The sequence below is a fragment of the Delphinapterus leucas genome, chromosome 13, assembly GCF_059928025.1.
Source record: "Delphinapterus leucas isolate spDelLeu-1000000601 "Yukka" chromosome 13, BTC_Dleu_Yukka2, whole genome shotgun sequence".
Classification (NCBI taxonomy): Eukaryota; Metazoa; Chordata; class Mammalia; order Artiodactyla; family Monodontidae; genus Delphinapterus; species Delphinapterus leucas.
The window spans coordinates 71,755,939-71,775,715 of NC_143141.1; the positions used below are offsets into that span (position 1 = coordinate 71,755,939).

Genomic DNA, 19,777 nt, shown 5'->3' on the forward strand with positions numbered 1-19,777 from the left:
CCATCAATCCATCCAGGTGGTTTTATGAAATGTAATTAAAGATGCATTGCACAAGCAGGGGAGCAAACGGTTAATTCACTCAGGACTCTAATTCAGTTTTACGGAGGACCCTGGATGCTGCTGGTTTGATTACACTCACGGACTTCAGAAAGTAACTTTATGATAGTCTGAAGGCCCTGCATCAGGTGACTATAGAATTCAACCGACCTGGTAGCCTGGGTTCCGAATGCTGTAATTTCAGACACCCTTGAAGTCAAGCACCCAAGGCAACAATCTGGCTGGAATGGTGGCACTGAGGACTGAGCTAATGCCCCTAGGCAAACCTGATAGGCCTGAACTGAAGGAAGAATGAAACAGAAGCAGAAGGAGGAAGAAGGAATGGTGTGGTACATGTGATCGTCACCCTGCGAGCCAGACTTTCTCCCACTCCTGATGGCTGGGCCGGAGGCCTGACACTTCCATCAACCCGCCCTGTGACCTGGCTTATATGGGCTTGTTTCTTCATCTACCCGGCAGTGACAGCAATACCAATATACTTATCCTACCCTCTGTAAGACATGAGCAAACCTGCCTTTTCTAAACCATCTTATGGAGCCATTTGGGGGGACTGAATTCATAATCCCTCTGCCATCTTTGCTTTTAATGTTCATCTCTGCCATCTCTGCACGCTAAGTTTCTGATTAAGAAAAGAACTCAGGACCATTTCCCCCTTCTTCTAGATCTGAGCTTTGATCCTTGGAGAAAGTTAAAAACAGCTGTCAAACTCCGCTAGAATTGACTTCCTTCTTTGAAGGATTCCATGTCTTTCGAGGTGAAAAGACTAAAACATTTAGCTGGCAATCACAACTACATATGTCAAACATACCAAACCGGAAAAAAAGCAGATTAAGTTTCTGAATCTCCTAGTTATTCCCACGTTGAGTCGTAAGTGATCTGTCAGTCAGCTGGTAGGAATGACTGGCATGCCTTCAGAATAGCAGGTTTTACTGGGATAAGACTGGAGTTAATCGTAATTATATTTTTTCTCTGTGTTTAACACTCTACTTTTTCAAAATAGAATTATCTACATTGTTTCATTAGATCTTTGGGGGAAAAAATCCTAGGAGATAAGCAAAGCAAGTATTTTTTCAGTGCCTTTTACAGATGAGAAAAAAAAGGGAGGCTGAGAGATGTCAGATGTTTTCCTCCAAAGACACATTGCCAGCTAGTGGCAGAACAAGTCGCCTAGCCCCTGGCCAGCCTTGGTTCTAACACCTACTGCAACAATATTTAGATTATTCCAGGGGGAAGCCTAGAAAAAGATACAACAAACTTCTCTGGAAGACATTCTCAGTTTTCTCCAGTTTTTACAAAAAGGAAATTTTTCATATCCGGCCAAAGTCTAGCTATAGTTTTAGCCATTCCTCTTAAACTAGCTTGGATGGAAGCTCAAAATTTCCAAAAGAATTAAAAAAAATAATAATCCCCTCAACGCACCTTAACCACTCCTCATCCACCGCCCCCCCCACACACACAGATAAAACTGCCCCTGGCATTAAGAAAAAGTCTTGTCAAAAAACTATTTGTCCCTCATTGCCATGACCCCCCCGAAGTGGGCTTCCAGGTGAAACCTTCTGGCAGGAGCAGACAAAGCCTCATTCTGGAGACACCTCTTAGGCTTTATTGTCAGTGTCCCAAAGTGGTAAAAACCAGTGGATGAGACAGAAAGGAAATACAGACCCTGGGAAACAGATTGCCTTCGTGAAAATTACTTATCTAGCTTTTCTTTCTCCTTTGGAAGGGGACGGGATTGGCTGTGTTTACAAAACCTGGTGACATTCTAAAGCTTTTGTTTAGATAACAGCTTCTGACATCAGCCACAGAGGTGCTGGATCACTTTCTGGATGTAAAAATTCTCAAGGAGAACCCAAAGTGATGCTAATTAACAGCTGTCAACCCACAGAGAGGTAATTATAAAGCTGTGATTAAAACAAAACAAAACCTTCAAATGTTAGAGCCTTCTTCACTGAAACACCAGGTAGTAGGATACAGAGACGCCATAATGCCTCCCTGAGTAAGCCCCAGTAAGTTTTGTCCAGATAGGGACAAAACTGGACCCCCTGAATTGTCCCTGACTCAGAAACACCCACTTGGTGAGCAACCTGTACGCACAGTGACGCCGCCCTGCCTGCCCAGGCGACTCCTGAAGCCCAGCTGGGAACAGGCAGTCAGGACACTGCTTCTGCAACCGGCCTGATCTCCAGCAGATCAGATCCCCAGGCCCCAAGGACCCCCTTGCCTGTCTCCCTCCCTCCTCCAGTCTCCATCCCTCCTCCCCAAGCAAATGTTTCCATCAAACACATTTGGGAAATACTGGCTTAGGGATGCTGACTCTCAAGTGTGGGCTAGCCTGGAACCCTAACAGCCACTAAGAGCACTGGGACGATGCCCCAGGCTCTTGACCTTGAGGGTGTATAAGGATGGCTGAGGGTTCTCATTCAGTAGGTCTGGAGTACCACCTAGGGGTCTGCACTTTAACAAGCACCACAGGTGCTGCTGTTGCCAGCAGGCCACGCTCCACACTGCGCCTACACCTTTCTCCAGGCCAACAGCTCCACTAATCATGGCATACCTGAAACCTCCCCCTTTTTCTGTTCCTCTACCTGCCCTTGAGTCTCTGCCAGAACACGAGTGATTGTGGCTGACTCCCTGGCTATAGCAAGCTCTATAAAGAATAGAGAGTCTTTGCATTTCTCATTTGGTTGGTCTTCATTTATTTGCACAAATCCTATCCCACCAAAGGCCACGGTTGGATGGCCGGGTGTCTGCAGCAAGCCCTGGTGATAAGAGCAGATGCAGCAGACCCTCTCTGCCCCGAAGGTTTTAGGGCAGAACTCTGGGGCCAGACTAACTCCAAGAGACCATGGGATTTTAACTGGTCTTCTCAAGGGGCTCAGACTGACCCAAGGGGAGGTCAGTATCTGGGAGCCATAGAGTACCCTGGAGCATGCCAGGCGCTTTGGAGTCAAACAGCCCTGAGTGCAGATCCATGCTCAGCCACTCCTTAGCTGTGTCCCAAGGCCTGGCCCCCAAATTGTGGTCCCTGCCAGACCAGTGGCATGGACATCCCCTGGGGGCTTATTGGAAACAAAGGATCTCGGGCCCCACCCAGACCATCTGAATCAGAGTCTGCACTTGAACAAGAGTCCCAGAGATTCCCAGGCGTTGCTGAGGTAGCTTATTAAGCATCTCTGAGGCTCAGTTTCCTCACCAGGAAATGGGAGAAATAATATCTTTCTTACGAGATGTTGAGAAGAATGACGGACCAGGAACACGGCAGACACTCCGTTGAGAGGCTGACCCCTCCTCCCGTCTTCCCTCCTCGGGGTGCCTTTTCCTCCCTCCATTACCAGGAGAAGGAAGACGATCCCTCTTTCCATCAGTATTTCTCCTTTCTTTTCCTATTGGCAGGATCAAATTATAATATAAGGAAAATGCTTTCAACAAGAAAGTGCTGGGAGATCCTCCCAGCCATTCTGCCCCCAGCTGAGAGTCAGAAGAGGCTTGGAGGGGAGGGAACAAGCCTGCAGGGAGAAGAGCTTCTAGATTTCTCCTGGGGTAGGGGGTGGGGATGCTGAGGGTAGCTGTGAGGGACGTGTCAAGTAAGGAGAAGGGGGAAGGCAACTGGAGAGGCGACAGGCTCCAGTGGCAAGAGCAGCCCTAGCTTCCCAGCAGAGAGGGCAGACCATGCTCCATCCTCTGAAACAAGCCCAGCACAAGTTAACGGTGGGTCTCAGCCTCCGCAGATCTCCAAGGTAACATCCACTCCTCCAACTCCAAGGGCTGCAGAGCCCGCAAGACCCTGGTCCTAGCGGATCCTAGACCCGGATCCTAAAGCAATGTCTCCAGAAACATAATGGCCAATATTCGTGAAGCGTTTCCTGTGCTCATGGCCTCGTGTTAAGTATTTACAAGAATTATCTCATTAATCATCACAATAGCCCAGTTAAGGTGGGTAATATTGTCATCCTCCTCCCACCCACTTACCACATATACAACACACACACACACACACACACACACACACACACACACACACACACTCGATCGATAAGGGAAGATCAGAGAGGTTGACAAGTGTCTCCAAGGCCACACACCAGCAGCAACAGTGCCTGGACTCGAGTCCAGCCTCTCTGACTCCAGTGCCTGGCCTCAGTCAGCCTCTGTCCCCAACCCAGGACACCCCAGGGCTGCCAGCTGGGAAGAGCTGGCAGGCCAGTCACCCACAGGGCCAAAGCCACTGCCACTTTCTACACCTTTGATTTACTGTGGTATCAGAATTTGGCCACCCATTAGAATCACTTGTAGAGAAAAGAAAAAAGAGAAGAGAGAAAAGAAATGGATCAAGAAGATGTGAGATACACACACACACACACACATACCCCAGAATACTATTTAGTCATAAGAAAGAAGGAAACCCTGCCACTTGTAACAACTTGGATGAAACGAGGTCATTTTGCAAAGTGAAATAAGTCAGACAGAGAGAGACAAATACTGTATGATTTCACTTATATGTGGAATCTAAAAAAGCTGAATTCGGAGAAACAGACAGCAGAGTGGTGGTTACCAGGGGTTGGGGAGGTGGGGGCCAGGGGTGGGGACTATGGGGGGACATGGATCAAAGCGTACAAACTTCCAGTCAAAAGGCTGATAAATTCTGGGAATCTACTGTACAGCAGGGTGATTATAGCTAACAGTTTTGTATTATACACGTGAATGTGGCCAAGAGAGTAAATCTGAGATATTCTCAACACAGAAAAGAAATCGCAATTACGTGACCGGATGGAGGCTTGAGCTAAGGCTATGGTGGCCATCGTTTTGCAATATGTAAGTGTATCAAACAATAGATTGTGAAGCCGAGGCTAGTCATCAGTTAGATCCATTAAATGATAACTTGCGTAATAAATAATAACTATAAAGCTGCCTACACTGATCAAGCTTTAATTGTTTTCACAAAAACTTGCACGTCCTCCCAGCATTACGTAGCCTAAACAATAACATGTTTGCCCAAGTTGTTTTCCAAGAGCCTGGAGTCAGCTGTTGCCCAGCTCAAGCCAGTTAAGACTGGTTGGGACAACTGACCCTCCAACTGTGCATGCGTTAAGTGTCATGACCTTTTGAAGTCAGAGGGCCAAAAACTTCACCCTCAGAACATGCTAAGGCCACCATTTTCTGAACATGTGTCCCACGAAGAAGCATGTAGCTTAGTTGCACCTGCACAGAATGCAACCTTTTTCTTACCTCACCTTTTTTCTTATCTCCAATCACCTTTCCCCACACTCCCCACGCCTCAGAACCCCCCTGCTTCTTTTTTTTTTTTTTTTTTTCCCCTGCTTCTTTATCCTACAAATATCCCAGCCCCTCACCTTCTGGGGAAGCAGATCTGAAACGTTCTTCCAGCTCCTCGCTTGGCTGCCTTATAAACCCTTTCTCTGCTGCAGACCTCAGCATCTCAGCATTTAGCTTGCTGTGCGTCAAGCAAATGAATCTGGTTTGGTAACAACTGCACACCTTAAACTTACACAGTGTTATATGTCACTTATACCTCAATAAAGCCTGAAGGAAAAAAAGAAAAGGAAAGGAAAGAAAGAAAAGAGAAGAAGAAAAGAAAGAAAAGAAAAGAAGAAAAGACAGCCGTCTGGGCCCTACCCCATACCCATGGAACAAAAATCCCCGGGGATGGGCCCAGGTGTCAGCATTTTTTTAAATCTCATTGGATGATTCCGAAGTACAATGAGAATGGAGAAACATTTCTCCACTCAGGAGACAAGAAATGAAGCAGGGAAGAGAGAATAAGATAAGAAGTGGGGCCTGTAAAACAATTTTCCTAAAATCTCAAAAATTCCCAAGCAAGGAATTCCTGAGCAGTTACATGTTCTCAGACAAGACTTTGGTTCTTGATTCTCACAATGGAGAGAGAGAGAGAGAGAGAGAGAGAGAGAGAGAGAGAAAAGCTCTTCCACAGCTCGATGCTATATTCTCACCCCAAGAGCACCTTGAGTAAGTAGAGCTCCTGGCTACACGCACAGCCAGCCAAGCGAAGAATGAGGTGGGCTCTGCTCAAACCCGCCGTGGCTCTCAGGACAATCTTCGTTTCCCATTAGGTCTCAGTCCTGCAGGCACTCCCAACAGGCCCAGGTTACTAATAAGCTGTCTTCCCTTTGTTTTAAAAGTAATGATGTGGGAAACTTTTGAGACAAAATTTCCACCCAGCCTCCCCACTGAGATTGTGCCAGGGGTGTCACCCTCAGAGTGCCAGCTGCCCAGAGACTAGATTAAAACCTGAAATAGTGAAGGGAAAAGAACCATGCAAAGATTTATTCTTTGCTTTTCAGCTGTTTTCAGTTATTTTAAACACCCACCTGTGAGGATGGGTACAGAGCACAGGAGATGGGAAGCTTCCGGTTTGAAGACAGAAGGCAGGACCCGAATGCAGGAAGACAGGGCAACGTCTTTGAGCTTAATTTCTGCCTTCAAAATCCTTGGGATCCTACAGTTCTAAAAAATCCTGAAATATTCTGATAGGCTCTAGGATCTTGACCAGCAGAAAATGTCGGTCTCAAACTGAAGAAGTCTGCTCAGACTCCAAGCAAACTCAATTAATTAAATTGTGTAAAAGTTTAAATTCAGCCTCTTGGGCATCTTTGACGTTTGCCCGGTCAGTCAGAATCAACAAAGGGCATGGTGGTGCCGGGGAAGTCCCTGCTAAGGTCACAAAGAGGTGAGAAGCCGCTAAGGCTGTGGCTGAAATTACCCAGCACACTTAAGCTGCCTATTAAAAGCCCAAGTCCCAGGATGACTGTGCCACGCCCAGGCTCACCCCAGGGCATTCGCGGCAAGGGGGGCGAGGGGGGGCAGCCTAGTTACACCTGGCAACATTGCATGAGCTGATCAGAAGATTCCCAGCCTGCTCTGCCCCACACTCTCAGGAGGGGCTCAGAACAGAGAAGTGGACTGATGTTGTACCTCGGGGTGGGTGACAGTGGAGAGGCGTCCACTGGTGGGCCTGGCAGAAAACTTGCTGGCATGAAGCTGGGCCTCAGGGCCTGGCCATCTGGATCTGCCCCAGACTGCTGCTGTGGGTCTGGCTCCTGAGTTGGGACTGGGATGCTGCCCCTTCAGCCTTCACCTTACCCATGTGTTTGAGGTCACGATCTGAGCTCTAGTTCCTTCTGGTCACACTGTTGTCAGCCGGCCACTGCCCCCAGGCAAGGCAGAGACACTCCTACTGTGTCTAGAGCCCCAGCCCTTGGCATCCATCCCCCTCTCACTGCCAGGACCCCATTTCCCATTCCTCTCGTTGCTCCATCAGTGGCTCCACCTTCTTCATGTTCTGGTCCAGCCTGCGTCCAACACACCTCTCCAGGTCCATGATCGCATCCGGCCCAGCTGGAGTAACCTGTGTGGTTTCAGAGCTCCCACATGACATCTGCACACCATGGTGCTTTGTGCTTCACCCAGTCCTTTTGTTTACGGTATTTCAAATGTGAATCATCATCCAGTCCTCTTCAGAACTAGCCAGGAAGCCACCTTCCAGAGAAGGCTGTCAGTAATGCCAATGTCAAACTCTCCTTGCCTTTAGATCCTGTTAGAATGTTCCCACAGGACATAGGACATAGGATGCTGCACTGAAGATTTTGTAAAGCAGAAGCAGGGTGTCCCCCAGAGATGCTTATGTTCACCCCAAATCAGGCTTATGACAAATGGGCTGCATTTGAATGGCCAACTCAGGGTCTCTGGGTTCAGGAGGGCTTTTCCAGCTGCGCACAGATAGGAGCTATGCCCCAAAATGGTCTGCAACATGGGGATCTGTGCTATACTTTTCTCCCTCATTCTTCGTCTCAGTAGCATCAGCAGCTGGTTTTGCTGTTGTCGTGTTTTGTTTTTTTTTTAATTTTTTTTATGTGTACAATATTATATTTTGACTTCTGTATACATTGCAGTGAGCTTACCACCAAAGGTTTAGTTTCTATTCATCACCATACAGTTAATTCCCTTTACCCTATTTGCTCACCCCCCACCATGCCCCTTCCTCTATGGTAGCTGCTACTCTGTTCTCTGTATCTGTTTGCATCTGTTTGGTTTGTTCTTTTTCTTTGTTTTTTGCTTTTGTTCTTTTATATTCCACATATGAGTGAAATCTTATGGTATTTGTCTTCCTCCATTTGATTTATTTCACTTAGCATAATACCCTCAAGTTTCATCCGTGTTGTCACAAGATTTCATCTTTTTTATGGCTTATCGTATTCCTGTGTGTGTGTGTGTATGTGTGCGCACGTGCGTGCATGCGTGCACTGCATCATCTTTATCCATTCATCCAAAAATGGGCACATAGGTTGTTGTTTCCATATCATGTTTTGTTTTCTTTGTCGCAAACCTAGCTACTAGAAAATTCTGTGGGCTTAAAAAAGTACAAGATAATAAAACCTTAGAAAAATAAGTAATTATTTTATTTCTACCTCAAAATATACTATGTACATCTGGAACTCTATGGGAAAGTAGACCAGGAGATTATTCCATCATAAAAATAAAATAAGATAAAAATAACGATTGCTCATTCTAGATCTGTCTTTAATCCAGATGAAAGGGGCGTGAGCTGCCAGTTGTCTTGCTGTCAGGTGCCCTCCGCCCGTCAGTGGCCTTGGGGCTGTCTCACAGGGATTCCGGGTCTAAGAGCTCCTGGAGCGTTTTGAGGACTTGCTTTGGCTGGCTGGCGACCAAGTCCTGCAGCCCGGAGCCCATCTGCCCCTGGAGGCTCCTGCACAGCCGGCAGACGGCCGTGCGGACGTTCCCGCCGCGCCCGGGCAGGATGCCATTCCCGATCATGTTGTTCAGGAAGTACCAGAGGACCGGAAGTACGTGGCGCTCCACGGCCTGGGGCTTTCGGGGGTAAACTGAGGCCACCAACACTGTCAGGCAGAAAAGAGGGAGAGTTACTTGAGTCAAGCACTCTCTCTCTCTCCCACTGCCTTCTCTGGGGACACCAACTCTGTCCCCCAAAAGGCAGGCAACCCAGCAGGGCCCACTAATCCATTAGACGCACTACCTAGGGCTCATAACACACTTAGGGGCCCATGGAAATGTTTTAAATTCTTTTAAAATCAGAAGAAAAAAGTCTGAAGCTCTCCAGCCTGATTTCTATTTGTGTTCCTACCAACCAGTCATAAAGTACACTTTTAAACATTTTTTTTACAGAGGAAGGGGTATGCGAAGGTGAGAGGGCTCAGGGCATATGACAGTATAACTGGTCCCTGAGGCCCAGGGCGAAGGAAAGAGGCAGACGCATCTGGATTGCTATCCTGCCTCTGTTATTTACTAGCTGTGTGAGCTAGAGAAAGCCACCTAACCTTTCTGAGCCTGTTGCCTGATCTGTAAAGTAAGGATAATAATTCTGAACCAAACTCTTAAGACTGTTAGAGGTTAGATAATACATGTAGGCGAAGTGCCTATGCAAGTAGGCATGTGACAAAGAGTAGCTTGGTCCTAGTGGTGCTTTAATCTGCATTACCACCTAGGAGAGCTCACACAGCGAAAACTTGTACTAGGAAGAAAGGTCGAGACTCTCAAATGAAGCATTCTGGAAGATAGAACAGCCAGTGGGAGATAAAACCAGCACGGCCTCCCCAGTTTCGATGCCACACCTCACGATAAGCCCAGCAGTGATGCAGGAGGCATGAACGTGCTTTGGAAACCATCAGGCTCTGCACAGACCCTTCATTCCAGTGAAGAGCGCCCCAAATCTGGTTACCCCAGGCCCCCTGCCTTCTCTAGACCCCAGAAAACCCAGAGACAGGCTAAAACCTGCCAGCAGGCTCTCCATCACACAGTAATTGCAGGGCTCCCTCCAACGTCAAGGCCTCATCAAGGGGTACCCCAAGCCGCTTCGGAGGGGCTGCTCTGGCCCGCAGCCTTGGCCGCGTCACCCTACGTGCATTCGTGCAAATACTTGCTTGACAATCAGCACACTGCCTGTCATCCTGCCAAAGGATAAGTCCTGGTGAAGGCAAACAACGCTTAGAGAAGCACTTGATTTATTTACGGAACAAAGAAATTGGAAAGTTCCCTGAGCTGAGACACACCCGGGAAACTAACACTGCTGGAGCCTGAGTCCAGGGCTCAGAGCTATGCATCTGTGACGCCATTTCACTCTCACCCAAGAGGCCGGACACTCGTCTGTTTCACAGCGGAGGAAACCAACACTCAGGGGTCGAGGAGCTGGCCCCAGATCCCACAGCTAACAAGAGCAGAGGACAGAGGCCAAGCCTTCCTTGACTCTAAAGCCCACGCTCTTCCCACCTCTTGCTACCCCAAACCTCTTGGAGTTCCACGTTTTAGAGGCTGGTCTGGAGTTTTGTTTTATTTTTAGAGAAACCCCCAATTTGTTCTTCCTTTATCAACTTGACTTCATCCAACCCGCCAGGATATTTTGCAGCGGGAGCTCTGTAGGGTCCCTCTGATTTCAGACCCAGCCTGGGACAGTGGGGAACCGGAGAGGATGGCCCGGGACCCCCTCAGCTCAGCCAGACTCTCTCACTGTGCCATCTCCCATGAAATGTGTACCTTGACTCTCTGGCCATACCCTCAAGATTCCTGTACCCCACACTGGGGGCCTCCCCGGGGGCTCCCGGTGACACAGAGCCCTCCAAAGTCAAGGTGGTCCTCATTCCTGGGAAGACGGGACTGCACCCAGTGAGCCACGCCAGCTGCGCCAACTTCATAAAATGGGGCCAAGAGGTGAGAGTTATGTTACCTGTGCTGGAAAAAGGCTAAGAAGGGAGGGCCCAGTTAACCCTAAAGCCACCTGGTCAGCCCCAAGGGTGGTGGGAGGGTGGGAGGGGCAAGGGGACAAGGGGAGGTGGAAGGGGGGCAGCCAGAGGGAACAGAAAGAAAACGAATCATCCGATTAGCCACCTGTACTGAACAACTCTAAATCAAAGGTTTCCTAAACCTCCACTGAATCTCTGCTGCAACTGGAGGTGAAAACTATCGCAGGAGCCAGGCCCAGGCAGGGCTCCCCTGACCCCACCAAATGGTGAGGGGTCCACCTGCCCCTAACCTGCCACACCTCCCCCACTCCTCCTTCCTGGCGCCTCACCCCTGGACTCTCTCCTCCCGCAGTGAGGCATCTACACCCCGGCCCCAGGAAGCTCACGTCCACCCTTAGACCACATTCACCTGCCTGCGGGGAGCGGGTGGCCCAGGACCTGGTAGGGGGGCATCACGAGGAAAAACCCATTAAAATCGAGCTTGAAAGGCAGCTGAAGTAATTAGCAAAAGATTTACTCCTGCGTTAAGCTGTGCTATTATGAGTCCATGCCTTGCGTCAATTGAAGTTTTCTTCCCTGTTCCTGTCTGACACAGGGTTAATAGAACTATGCAGAAACTCTTGTTTTTGAGGTCTCTTGGAAATAGAAGGGTAATATTTAGAATAAATGGATACCCACTCGCCTCTGGGGCCCATAAATTACCTGTACGAGGACAGGTAATCAAAGAATGCTGATTTTGAGTAACAGAAAAGAGTTCCTTGTCTGATACCCAAGGTGGTCTCAGTTACGTGACCCCATTCTCACCCCAAGGCACCCACAGCCTGGCACTGCAGCTGCATCGTAGCCCCCATCCTGGCCTCACTCGCGCCATCTGCTTGGAGCAGATCTGGCACCTGGACCGGAAGTAAGGGGCCACTCCAGGGACACGGGGAGGACTGAACCAGGGCGCAGAGGCAAGGCCAGGAGCAAGAGATGGGGCGGCGGAGGAGCGGGAATGATGCCCTTGGGTAGGCGACACGCACCGAGCACCCCCAGAGAGCTCAATGCTGGGAGGCCCTGACTGGGCCAGCGACTGAGGCTGGCACGCGAAACTCAGGCCGGAGGGCCAGGGAGAAGGGAGACAGAGGAGGCGATGCCAGACCAAGTGGGCACCGCCCCGGTGGAGGAAGGAGAGTGAGAAGGGCTTTGCCCGTGGGCAGGCAACGGGGAGAGGATGGGAGGTCTGCCCCTGCAACGTGCTGATGCCCAGGAGGCCAAGGCAGGGGCCACCCAAGGAACAGCAGCACTGTACAGAGGTTGAGGGCTTGGCTCTGCAGCCCAGCTCCCGGAGACAAATCCTGGATTACTAGTCAAGGGACCTTAGGCACTTAACCTTCCTTAGCTCCGTGTTTCTTATTTCTACAAAAGGGACAACGATGGAACCCACACCCTCCTTGTGGGGTTGTTATGAGGAGTAAATGACCCAGTGCCTATCATCGGGGGTGAATAAAAGGGGCAGAGCCTAGAAGGCCAGGCAGTGACCTGTGGGCCACTCCGGGGACCCTGGACACCATCCTGGAGACTGCTTGGGAGCCATGCAAGGATGTAAGCTGGGGGTGGCATGATCCATGTGGATCTTAGGGGGGCCCTTGGGAGTCTAGAGAACAGATTGGGTCCTCCTGCCTCCTTCCTAGGTGGGACCCTCCTAGTATGGGGGAGGAGGCTTTTGGTAAGTTCAGTAACCTGTTAAGTAACCTGCCCAAGGTCAGGGCGACAGAGCTGCTGCTGACCCAGCCAGGCACCCATGAGGTGGTGTTGACCCAGAGAGGTGGATTTTTCTGATTCACACAAAGGTACCCTGTGGGGCTAGTGGAAGCCCCATCTGCAAAGAGGAAGAAACGCATAATAGTTTCTTTAAAACTATTTTGGCTATGTACAGACCTGCCTCATTTTGACCAAAAACAAAGATTGTCTCTGGCAATGTGGGAATTATTTTTTAAAGCAGATTATCAAAGTTTTAAATGGTCTGTGGGGATCATTTGATGACTTTTGGTCTAAGATAAGTAGATGGTTCAACTACATGCCAGGAGAGAAGAACAGAGATGGGCTGGGAGGCTGGATGCTCACCGGGCAGGCGTTCTGTGACATCAAGCACTGTGCGGCCACTCAGGAAGCGCACCCGCCCAGCAAACGCTTGTACGAGGCCAAGGTTGTCTGGAAGAGACGGAGAATGTCAGTGGCCATGATGCTGTGGCCCGAGCGGAGGCACCAACTGTTCAGGGCTAGGTACACGCAGCACCTACATAGGGAAGAGCCGCTTTGGGAAGCTGAATTAATTTTTCCAGGTTATAATGGGGCCACTTTAAAAAGTGAATGTACATGGGGTGTTTGGGGATATAGTTACACTATCACAGGCCCCATTTACTCCCATAGATCCATAGATATTGTCTGTGCTTCCTCAAAACTGCTGTGAGCTTTGGGGCAAAGGAGGTAGGTAGATCGATAGACCGATCAATAGGTAGAGATAGATGATTGATGACAGGTGCACGATTGATAGATGAGATAGAAATAGCTAAATAATCGAGAGGTAGGTAGACAGACAAGTAGGTGATAGTAGATAATAGGTAGATGATAGACGAGGCATTATATACGAAAGCTGTAGATGATAGATAACAGGTGAATGATATATAGAGATAGATGGATGAATAGATGTAGATGTGGATATAGAGATACAGTTTTAGGGGAAACTGAGGCACTGAGACACGATTATACCAAAGGTCAGTAAAGGGCTAGGATCGGAATTCAGAAATCACGGCTCTCCTCAAAGCCCGAACTTGGGCTCTAACCAATAGAATGTACCCACTACCAGATGGTCGGTTATTTCCACGTTGAACATTTACTGATACCCTCTAAATAATAAGCATGGAGCTGAGAACTAAATAAGACCTGGTCTTTCTGCTCCTCGTCCCCCTCAAGAGACTCCTTGGCGGAGGAGACAGACACTTGAATGTGAACTCTAACACGGTGGGAGGCTCCATGCTCATGTAAGCAAGGGCCTGGGGTTCTGGAGCTAGGGTGACCAACATATCTCAGTCTGCCCAGGACCTTCCCCATTTTAGCACCGAAAGCCCCACAACCCTGGTAAACCCGGATGGCTGGTCACCCTGTCAGGAGCAGAAGTCCCTGGCTAGCTCTGGTAGGGTCAGAGGAGGGAATGTGCAGGTTAGGGGTGGGGGGAGCGCATATGATCTCTCAATAGTTTATTTATAACCTCCCAGCACCCCTACAGCGAGCACTCCAGCCACACTGCCCCAGGAGCCCAGCTCTCCTGCTACCCAGCCACACCCATGGGTGAAGGCTGTGGCCCCGAGCTCTTCTCCACTGGGATCTTAAAGGAGTGTTTATTAGAGATGAACCACTAATGGTGAAACCCCAGCAAATGGGCTGGGGGATGTGTGGGGATAAAGAGGCTCTCTGACGTTCTTTGATTGTTATTTCTAAAGTCAACTCCAGCCGGATCCCATAGCTACCGAATTTAGAAGCTGCTCCTTCTTCCCCATTCCAGCTGACGTCTCCTGGTTTCCCAAACTATTAAGCTTGAAGTCCTGCATCCCTCACAAAAGATGGACGAGCAAGGTGAGGAAAGTGACTCTTCACCTAAGAAAGGGATGCTAACCTAGAAAATCAACAAGGCAGGACCCATCTCCTTTTACCCCTGGATTTCCTCTCCATGACCCCTGGAGGCACCCAGCATCCCCAGCTCCCAACACCTGCAACCACAGCAGGCGCAGCAGCGTTCCATGGGAGGTGGGCAAACAGCAAAATGCATTCCTCAGGGATGCGGCTGTGGGCCTTCCTGCGCCTGTCTGGGAGGCGAGGCGCGTTACCACAGCAGCCCCAGCAAGTGTGTCCTGGACTTCCAGCCGCTGACCATCTCAAGACCAGATTTCTCTTTGCAGCGGACAGAGATTAGCAACCTGCCTAAGGAAGTCTTTCCAGGCAGGTTCCACCTTCTCTGAGCTCCTTCCATACCTCAGCACAGAGCCCTAGCATCCCCAGAGATGTACAAGCAAAGCTTTGTTTTTCCCATCAGGAAACCATTCTAGTTAAGAGCTAACTCCTACTTCCCTTGCTCTCCTGCTGAGACCCGTCAGAAGTATAGAGCAGAAAATGTACACATGTACGTCTCTGCAGCTTGCAAAAGCTCCATCCATAAGTCCAGAGTCTTTAAAATAATTTGTTCTGGGAGATAAAAGAGAGGCCAGACTCTAGAATATTTCAGTTAGCGAGAAGTGGTCTCAGGGTGTCCTGGTAAACCTGTAAATGTGTAAGAAGAGATTTCTATATCAGCATCACCTGCATTATTGTTTCCAGGTGCTTCTGATTGTCCCACCCCCATCATCAGCCATGAGCTCACCTCTGAGAACAAGGACTTCTCCCTCCTTGCTCTCCCCCATCAACACTCAGTCCAGGACACTCTCTGGGCACCGCTAGACCTCCCCTCTCCTGGCCACTGGCATGGCCTCCCAGAGCCTGAGAGAAGTGAAGAACCTGGGGGATACTTGAAAATGCACATCCAGCAGACATCTGTGCCAGCCCATGCTCCCAGGCACACAACAGGTGCCCAATAAATGCTTATGGCGAACAAGGCAATGTTGAAGCAGAGACACTAAGTTGGCCCAAACTGGTCTATAAACCCCAGACACCACCCCGAGGAGCTGCCTCTCTGCCTCTGACTACTTCCATAGTGATGGCTCACCTTTCAGGTCACACCCACGTTTAATGAGACAGCAGCTAAGGGGGTGGACTCTGGGTCCAGATCGCCTGGATCGTCCGTGTTTTACTGTGTGACGTTGGACAAGTCACTTACCCTCTCTAAACCACAGTCTACCCGTCTGTAAAACGGGGATAATACTAGTACCTTCCTCATAGAACTGCTTAGGATAGCGCCTTGAGCAGACAATTACTATGCAAGTATCAGTTATTGTGGCTACTGTTACCATTATTACCTAAAATACTCTGAAAGCCCAGCAACCTTCACGGTAGGGCGTCCAATTAAGAGGCTGGAATCTAACTTTCAAAGACTTAAAAATCCTGCTCTGTTAGCCTAGCCCAGGGTTTTCATAGGCTTCTCTTCCACACCACAAGGAAGCCACACTGGCTTTGGTGCTGCCCACGCAAAGGGGCAAGCAAAGCCCTTCAATATAGAGAAAATAGCCACGGGCTGGCAAGCCAGACACCTTGGCCTCCCTGGACCTAGCCTCCCCTCCCCACAGTGGGGCTGAGGTCTAGCGGGCCTCTCACCTGTCCTATTCAGCCAAACCCCAAGGTCACTGAGCCACGTCATCCCCAGGCTACCGGGAAGCCAGAGAAGAGCTTTTAAGAAAACATAAGAAGCATGCTACACGGACAGTGGCAGCAAAGACACTGCAGTCAAACCGGGCCCCCAACAATAAGCACAAGACTCAGTGAGTTATAATATGTCACACAGCCACATTCTCCGTGGCCAGGAAAACTAGGTCTGTTCGTTGCAGGAAAACTGGGAAAGATCCACTGAAACAGAAAAATACAGGCTATGCCATAGCGCATGACGGAACTGTTAAAAGTGACTCAAGTGTGTAATTATATATAATGCTCACACCCTGCTTTTTCTAAAGAAGGATGCAAATTTAAATGTGTAATATTATCATGACACTATACACAAAGATGCACAGAAAAAAATACCTAACATAAAAAAATGCTAAATGTTAATAATGGTTTCTTTGAGGAGTTGGGACTGTAAGTTTTTTTCCTTCCGAAGGCTTCCTATTTTTCACTTTCTCAATAATTAATAAGTACGACTTTTACAGTGGAGGAAAATAAAGTTTATATTAATATATTTAAGTTAACTAGAAAGACTACGTAACAGCATGGGAAACTGGGTGGTATTAAATGAAAGGAGCAAAGTCAAAATTGTATTTACAGGGGCTTCCCTGGTGGCGCAGTGGTTAAGAATCCACCTGCCAATGCAGGGGACACGGGTTCGAGCCCTGGTCCAGGAAGATCCCACATGCTGCAGAGCAACTAAGCCTGTGCGCCGCAACTACTGAGCCTGCGCTCTAGAGCCCATGAGCCACAACTACTGAGCCCACATGCCACAACTACTGAAGCCCACACACCTAGAGCCCATGCTCCGCAACAAGAGAAACCACCGCAATGAGAAACCCACTCACCGCAACGAAGGGTAGCCCCCTCCTCACAGCAACTAGAGGAAGCCCACGCGCAGCAACGAAGACCCAACGCAGCCAAAAATAAATAAGTAAATTTATTTTTAAAAAATAATAATAATAAACTAAATAAAGTCAGAGCAAAAGAGCAGAAGTATTGTAGATCTGAAGCTGCCCATTTCTGAGTTTATCTGCTCCCTCCAGCACCAGCCAGGGGCTGCACCCCATTGAGAGAACTCTTTCCAGCGTTCAGTCTAACCAGGAGTGCGGTGAGCTGTCAGCAGCCTGATGCTTTAATTAGTGAAGTTTCTTCTGTAACTAACCAGGTAACAGAGCCCAAAGACAGAACCAGCCAATCTGCTGAGGAACTGCCTTGACCCCTGGAACAACTCCCCTGAAATCAGAGGGTCTCGGTGAGGAGTAGAAAGGGTGCCACTCCAGACTCAGCCCCAGAGAGGCCTTAAGGCAGGCAGTGACAGAGGGCAGAGGTCAGGGAACAAGGCTCCCAACGTCTCCTTTTTTACTGTCCCCCAAAAGGGGACATGGGCAGAAATCCCACCTGTTCTGTCAACCAGCACATCACCGCCCCACTCACCCTAGGGAAAAGGAAGGGACTGGGAGAGATGTGGTGGCTGATGCGTGGATTTTGTCACCCAATTCCAGAATCAAGAGGTCACCTAAGAAGACCAACCTCCCAGTTTGGCTGTGCGATCTGGACTTTGTGCCAGAAAACGGCCTGCCTCACTTGTGTTCTTGACCTCCTTGGCCCCCGTTGAGCAGGAAACAAACAGTAACAAGCTGTGACTTTCCACACATTTATTTCACAGCACTTCACAGCTCCTCTCCAGCCTGGAGCCCAGAATCCCTCCTGGGGCACGAAGAATCCGGCTTAGGAGAAAGCTCCCGCTGCTCGAAGGGCTCCACGCCACTTCCAGGAGGGGCCTCTGGGTGCTAAAAGTCGACTAGAGCTGCCCGGGCTCAGCCTGGGTGATATGGGAAGGAAGATGTACACCCTTCTCTCCTGTCACACCCGCCCCAGCCTCTGTGTCCACCACCTAGTCCCCTGGGACAGTGGGAAATTTCATTACTTGCATCCGTTTTTCCCTCTGCAGGCCAGGCCTAGACCATTCCAGGCAGAAGAGAACCATTCCCTGGGAGAGCTTGATTCCACCCCTGGTACTCCCTGACAGTGATGAATTCTCATTGGCAACCTAATCCCTCAGTTCTGACCTTCACGGATTTAGAAGCTGGCTCATTACGTCACAGTTAAGAACACTTCCAAAAGCAACGTTGCTGATTGGGTTGAGAGAGTATGGCTCACAGCAAAGCCCTTGACCACGCCTGCTCAAATTACTTGGAGCCAACGCTCTGAACGTGACACTCTGGAGCCTTGTGCCAGGGGGTTAGTGGGCTCCATCCATCCCTTTGACCCCATTCCATTCCAGCCTAGCACTGACCTAAGGATTAGAGAGAAGGGCAGTGCCCCTCTCACTTGCCTCCATTCTCCCCGCACCAAATCCTCCAGCTGATGGGCCAGAAGGAACATCGTCAGCCATCCCCAAGGAGACCCTGTCCCAGGAGGAAAGGAGAGGTATAGGCATCTTCCTGGTTGCTGCAACCTGCCTCGAGGTGTGGCCAAATCACAGAAGCAGGCCATCCCCAGGCCCCCTTTCCAGGGTGTCCAGCCCAAACGGAAACAGCAGGGCCCCACGTAGAGGGGATCCGAGTCTTGCAACAGTGTGAGAAACCAGATTCTGCAGCCCAAAGTTCCAAGGCTCCAGCGTGCAGAAGGAGGCCGACTCAAAGGCAAAAAGGGGAAACTAAAACACCTGGAGGGGGAAGAGTTAAAAGCTCCTCTCGCCAGACAAGGGTGCTTAGCTTCTTCAAATAGCTAAAGCCTATATTGTTTGATGCAGGTTTTCCCAATAAATATAGGGCCCGTGGTGATTTACCAAGAGCCTTGGTTGTTGGCAACAGCAATCTCACTTACCCAGAGCAGCGCCGAGAACAAGCCGTAATTTAGAGCTGGATTTATTTTGTTTGTCCTACAGCAACACACTCAGCAAATCATAAATTCCCTCTGAGATGAAGAGAGGAAATTGACAATATTTATGATCTCGAGAGGCGAGAAGGGCCTGACCAGACCTTTGATTTGTAACTGAAACGTCTCCTGGAGGCTCCAGCCAAGGACACAGCTGCTGGCCCAGCCCCAGGGAGCTGCACTCAGGCCAGGGTGCAGTATGGGGAGGAGGGGTGGGTGCGCCAGGCAGTATTTCCAGCCGCACCACGGGGATGCTCGGTGCGTCCTAGAGGCAGGACATTGCTCTGTGTTCATCGGGACATACGGCAACAAGGCCAACAGCGGTTCTCAGATCATACATTTCCTCACAGCAAGGCAAGATTAGGTTGTGAAAACTCGTGGTTCTACTGGTCTGGACATACGTCTATCATGTACTACATTCTCACACACTGGAGGTTTCAAACTTGCACTTCAGTCTGTGTACTAGATACACCAAATATTACCATCTAATCATCTACGAAAGGAATGGATAACAGAAGTATCAATAGATGCACCAAGATTTCCACCTAACGTTCAAGAACCAAGATGTGCTACTGCAAAGCACATAAGGAACAGAGGAGCTCCTGCCTTTCCTGATGTCTCTCCCATAGCTCCCGCCTTTTTGTTCTTTTCATTCCTCCCCCAAGCCTCCACTCCACCCTCACTCTCCACCCCTCACCCCAAATCCCTCCCACCCCAAGCCCTGGCCCCAGTCTTCCTAAAAGGCA

The 19,777-nt window shown here is 49.5% G+C and overlaps 1 protein-coding gene across 1 annotated transcript in view; it reads right to left on the reverse strand.

Moving 5' to 3' along the window:
* Window positions 1-8,498: 8,498 nt before the first annotated feature.
* The window catches only part of TOGARAM2 (TOG array regulator of axonemal microtubules 2), a 55,481-nt gene continuing 44,202 nt past the window's right edge, over window positions 8,499-19,777 (reverse strand). The window contains 2 exon segments of the mRNA XM_089922434.1: window positions 8,499-8,948; window positions 12,912-12,998. Coding sequence (XP_089778560.1) covers window positions 8,692-8,948; window positions 12,912-12,998 — 344 coding nt within the window. The 3' untranslated portion in view covers window positions 8,499-8,691.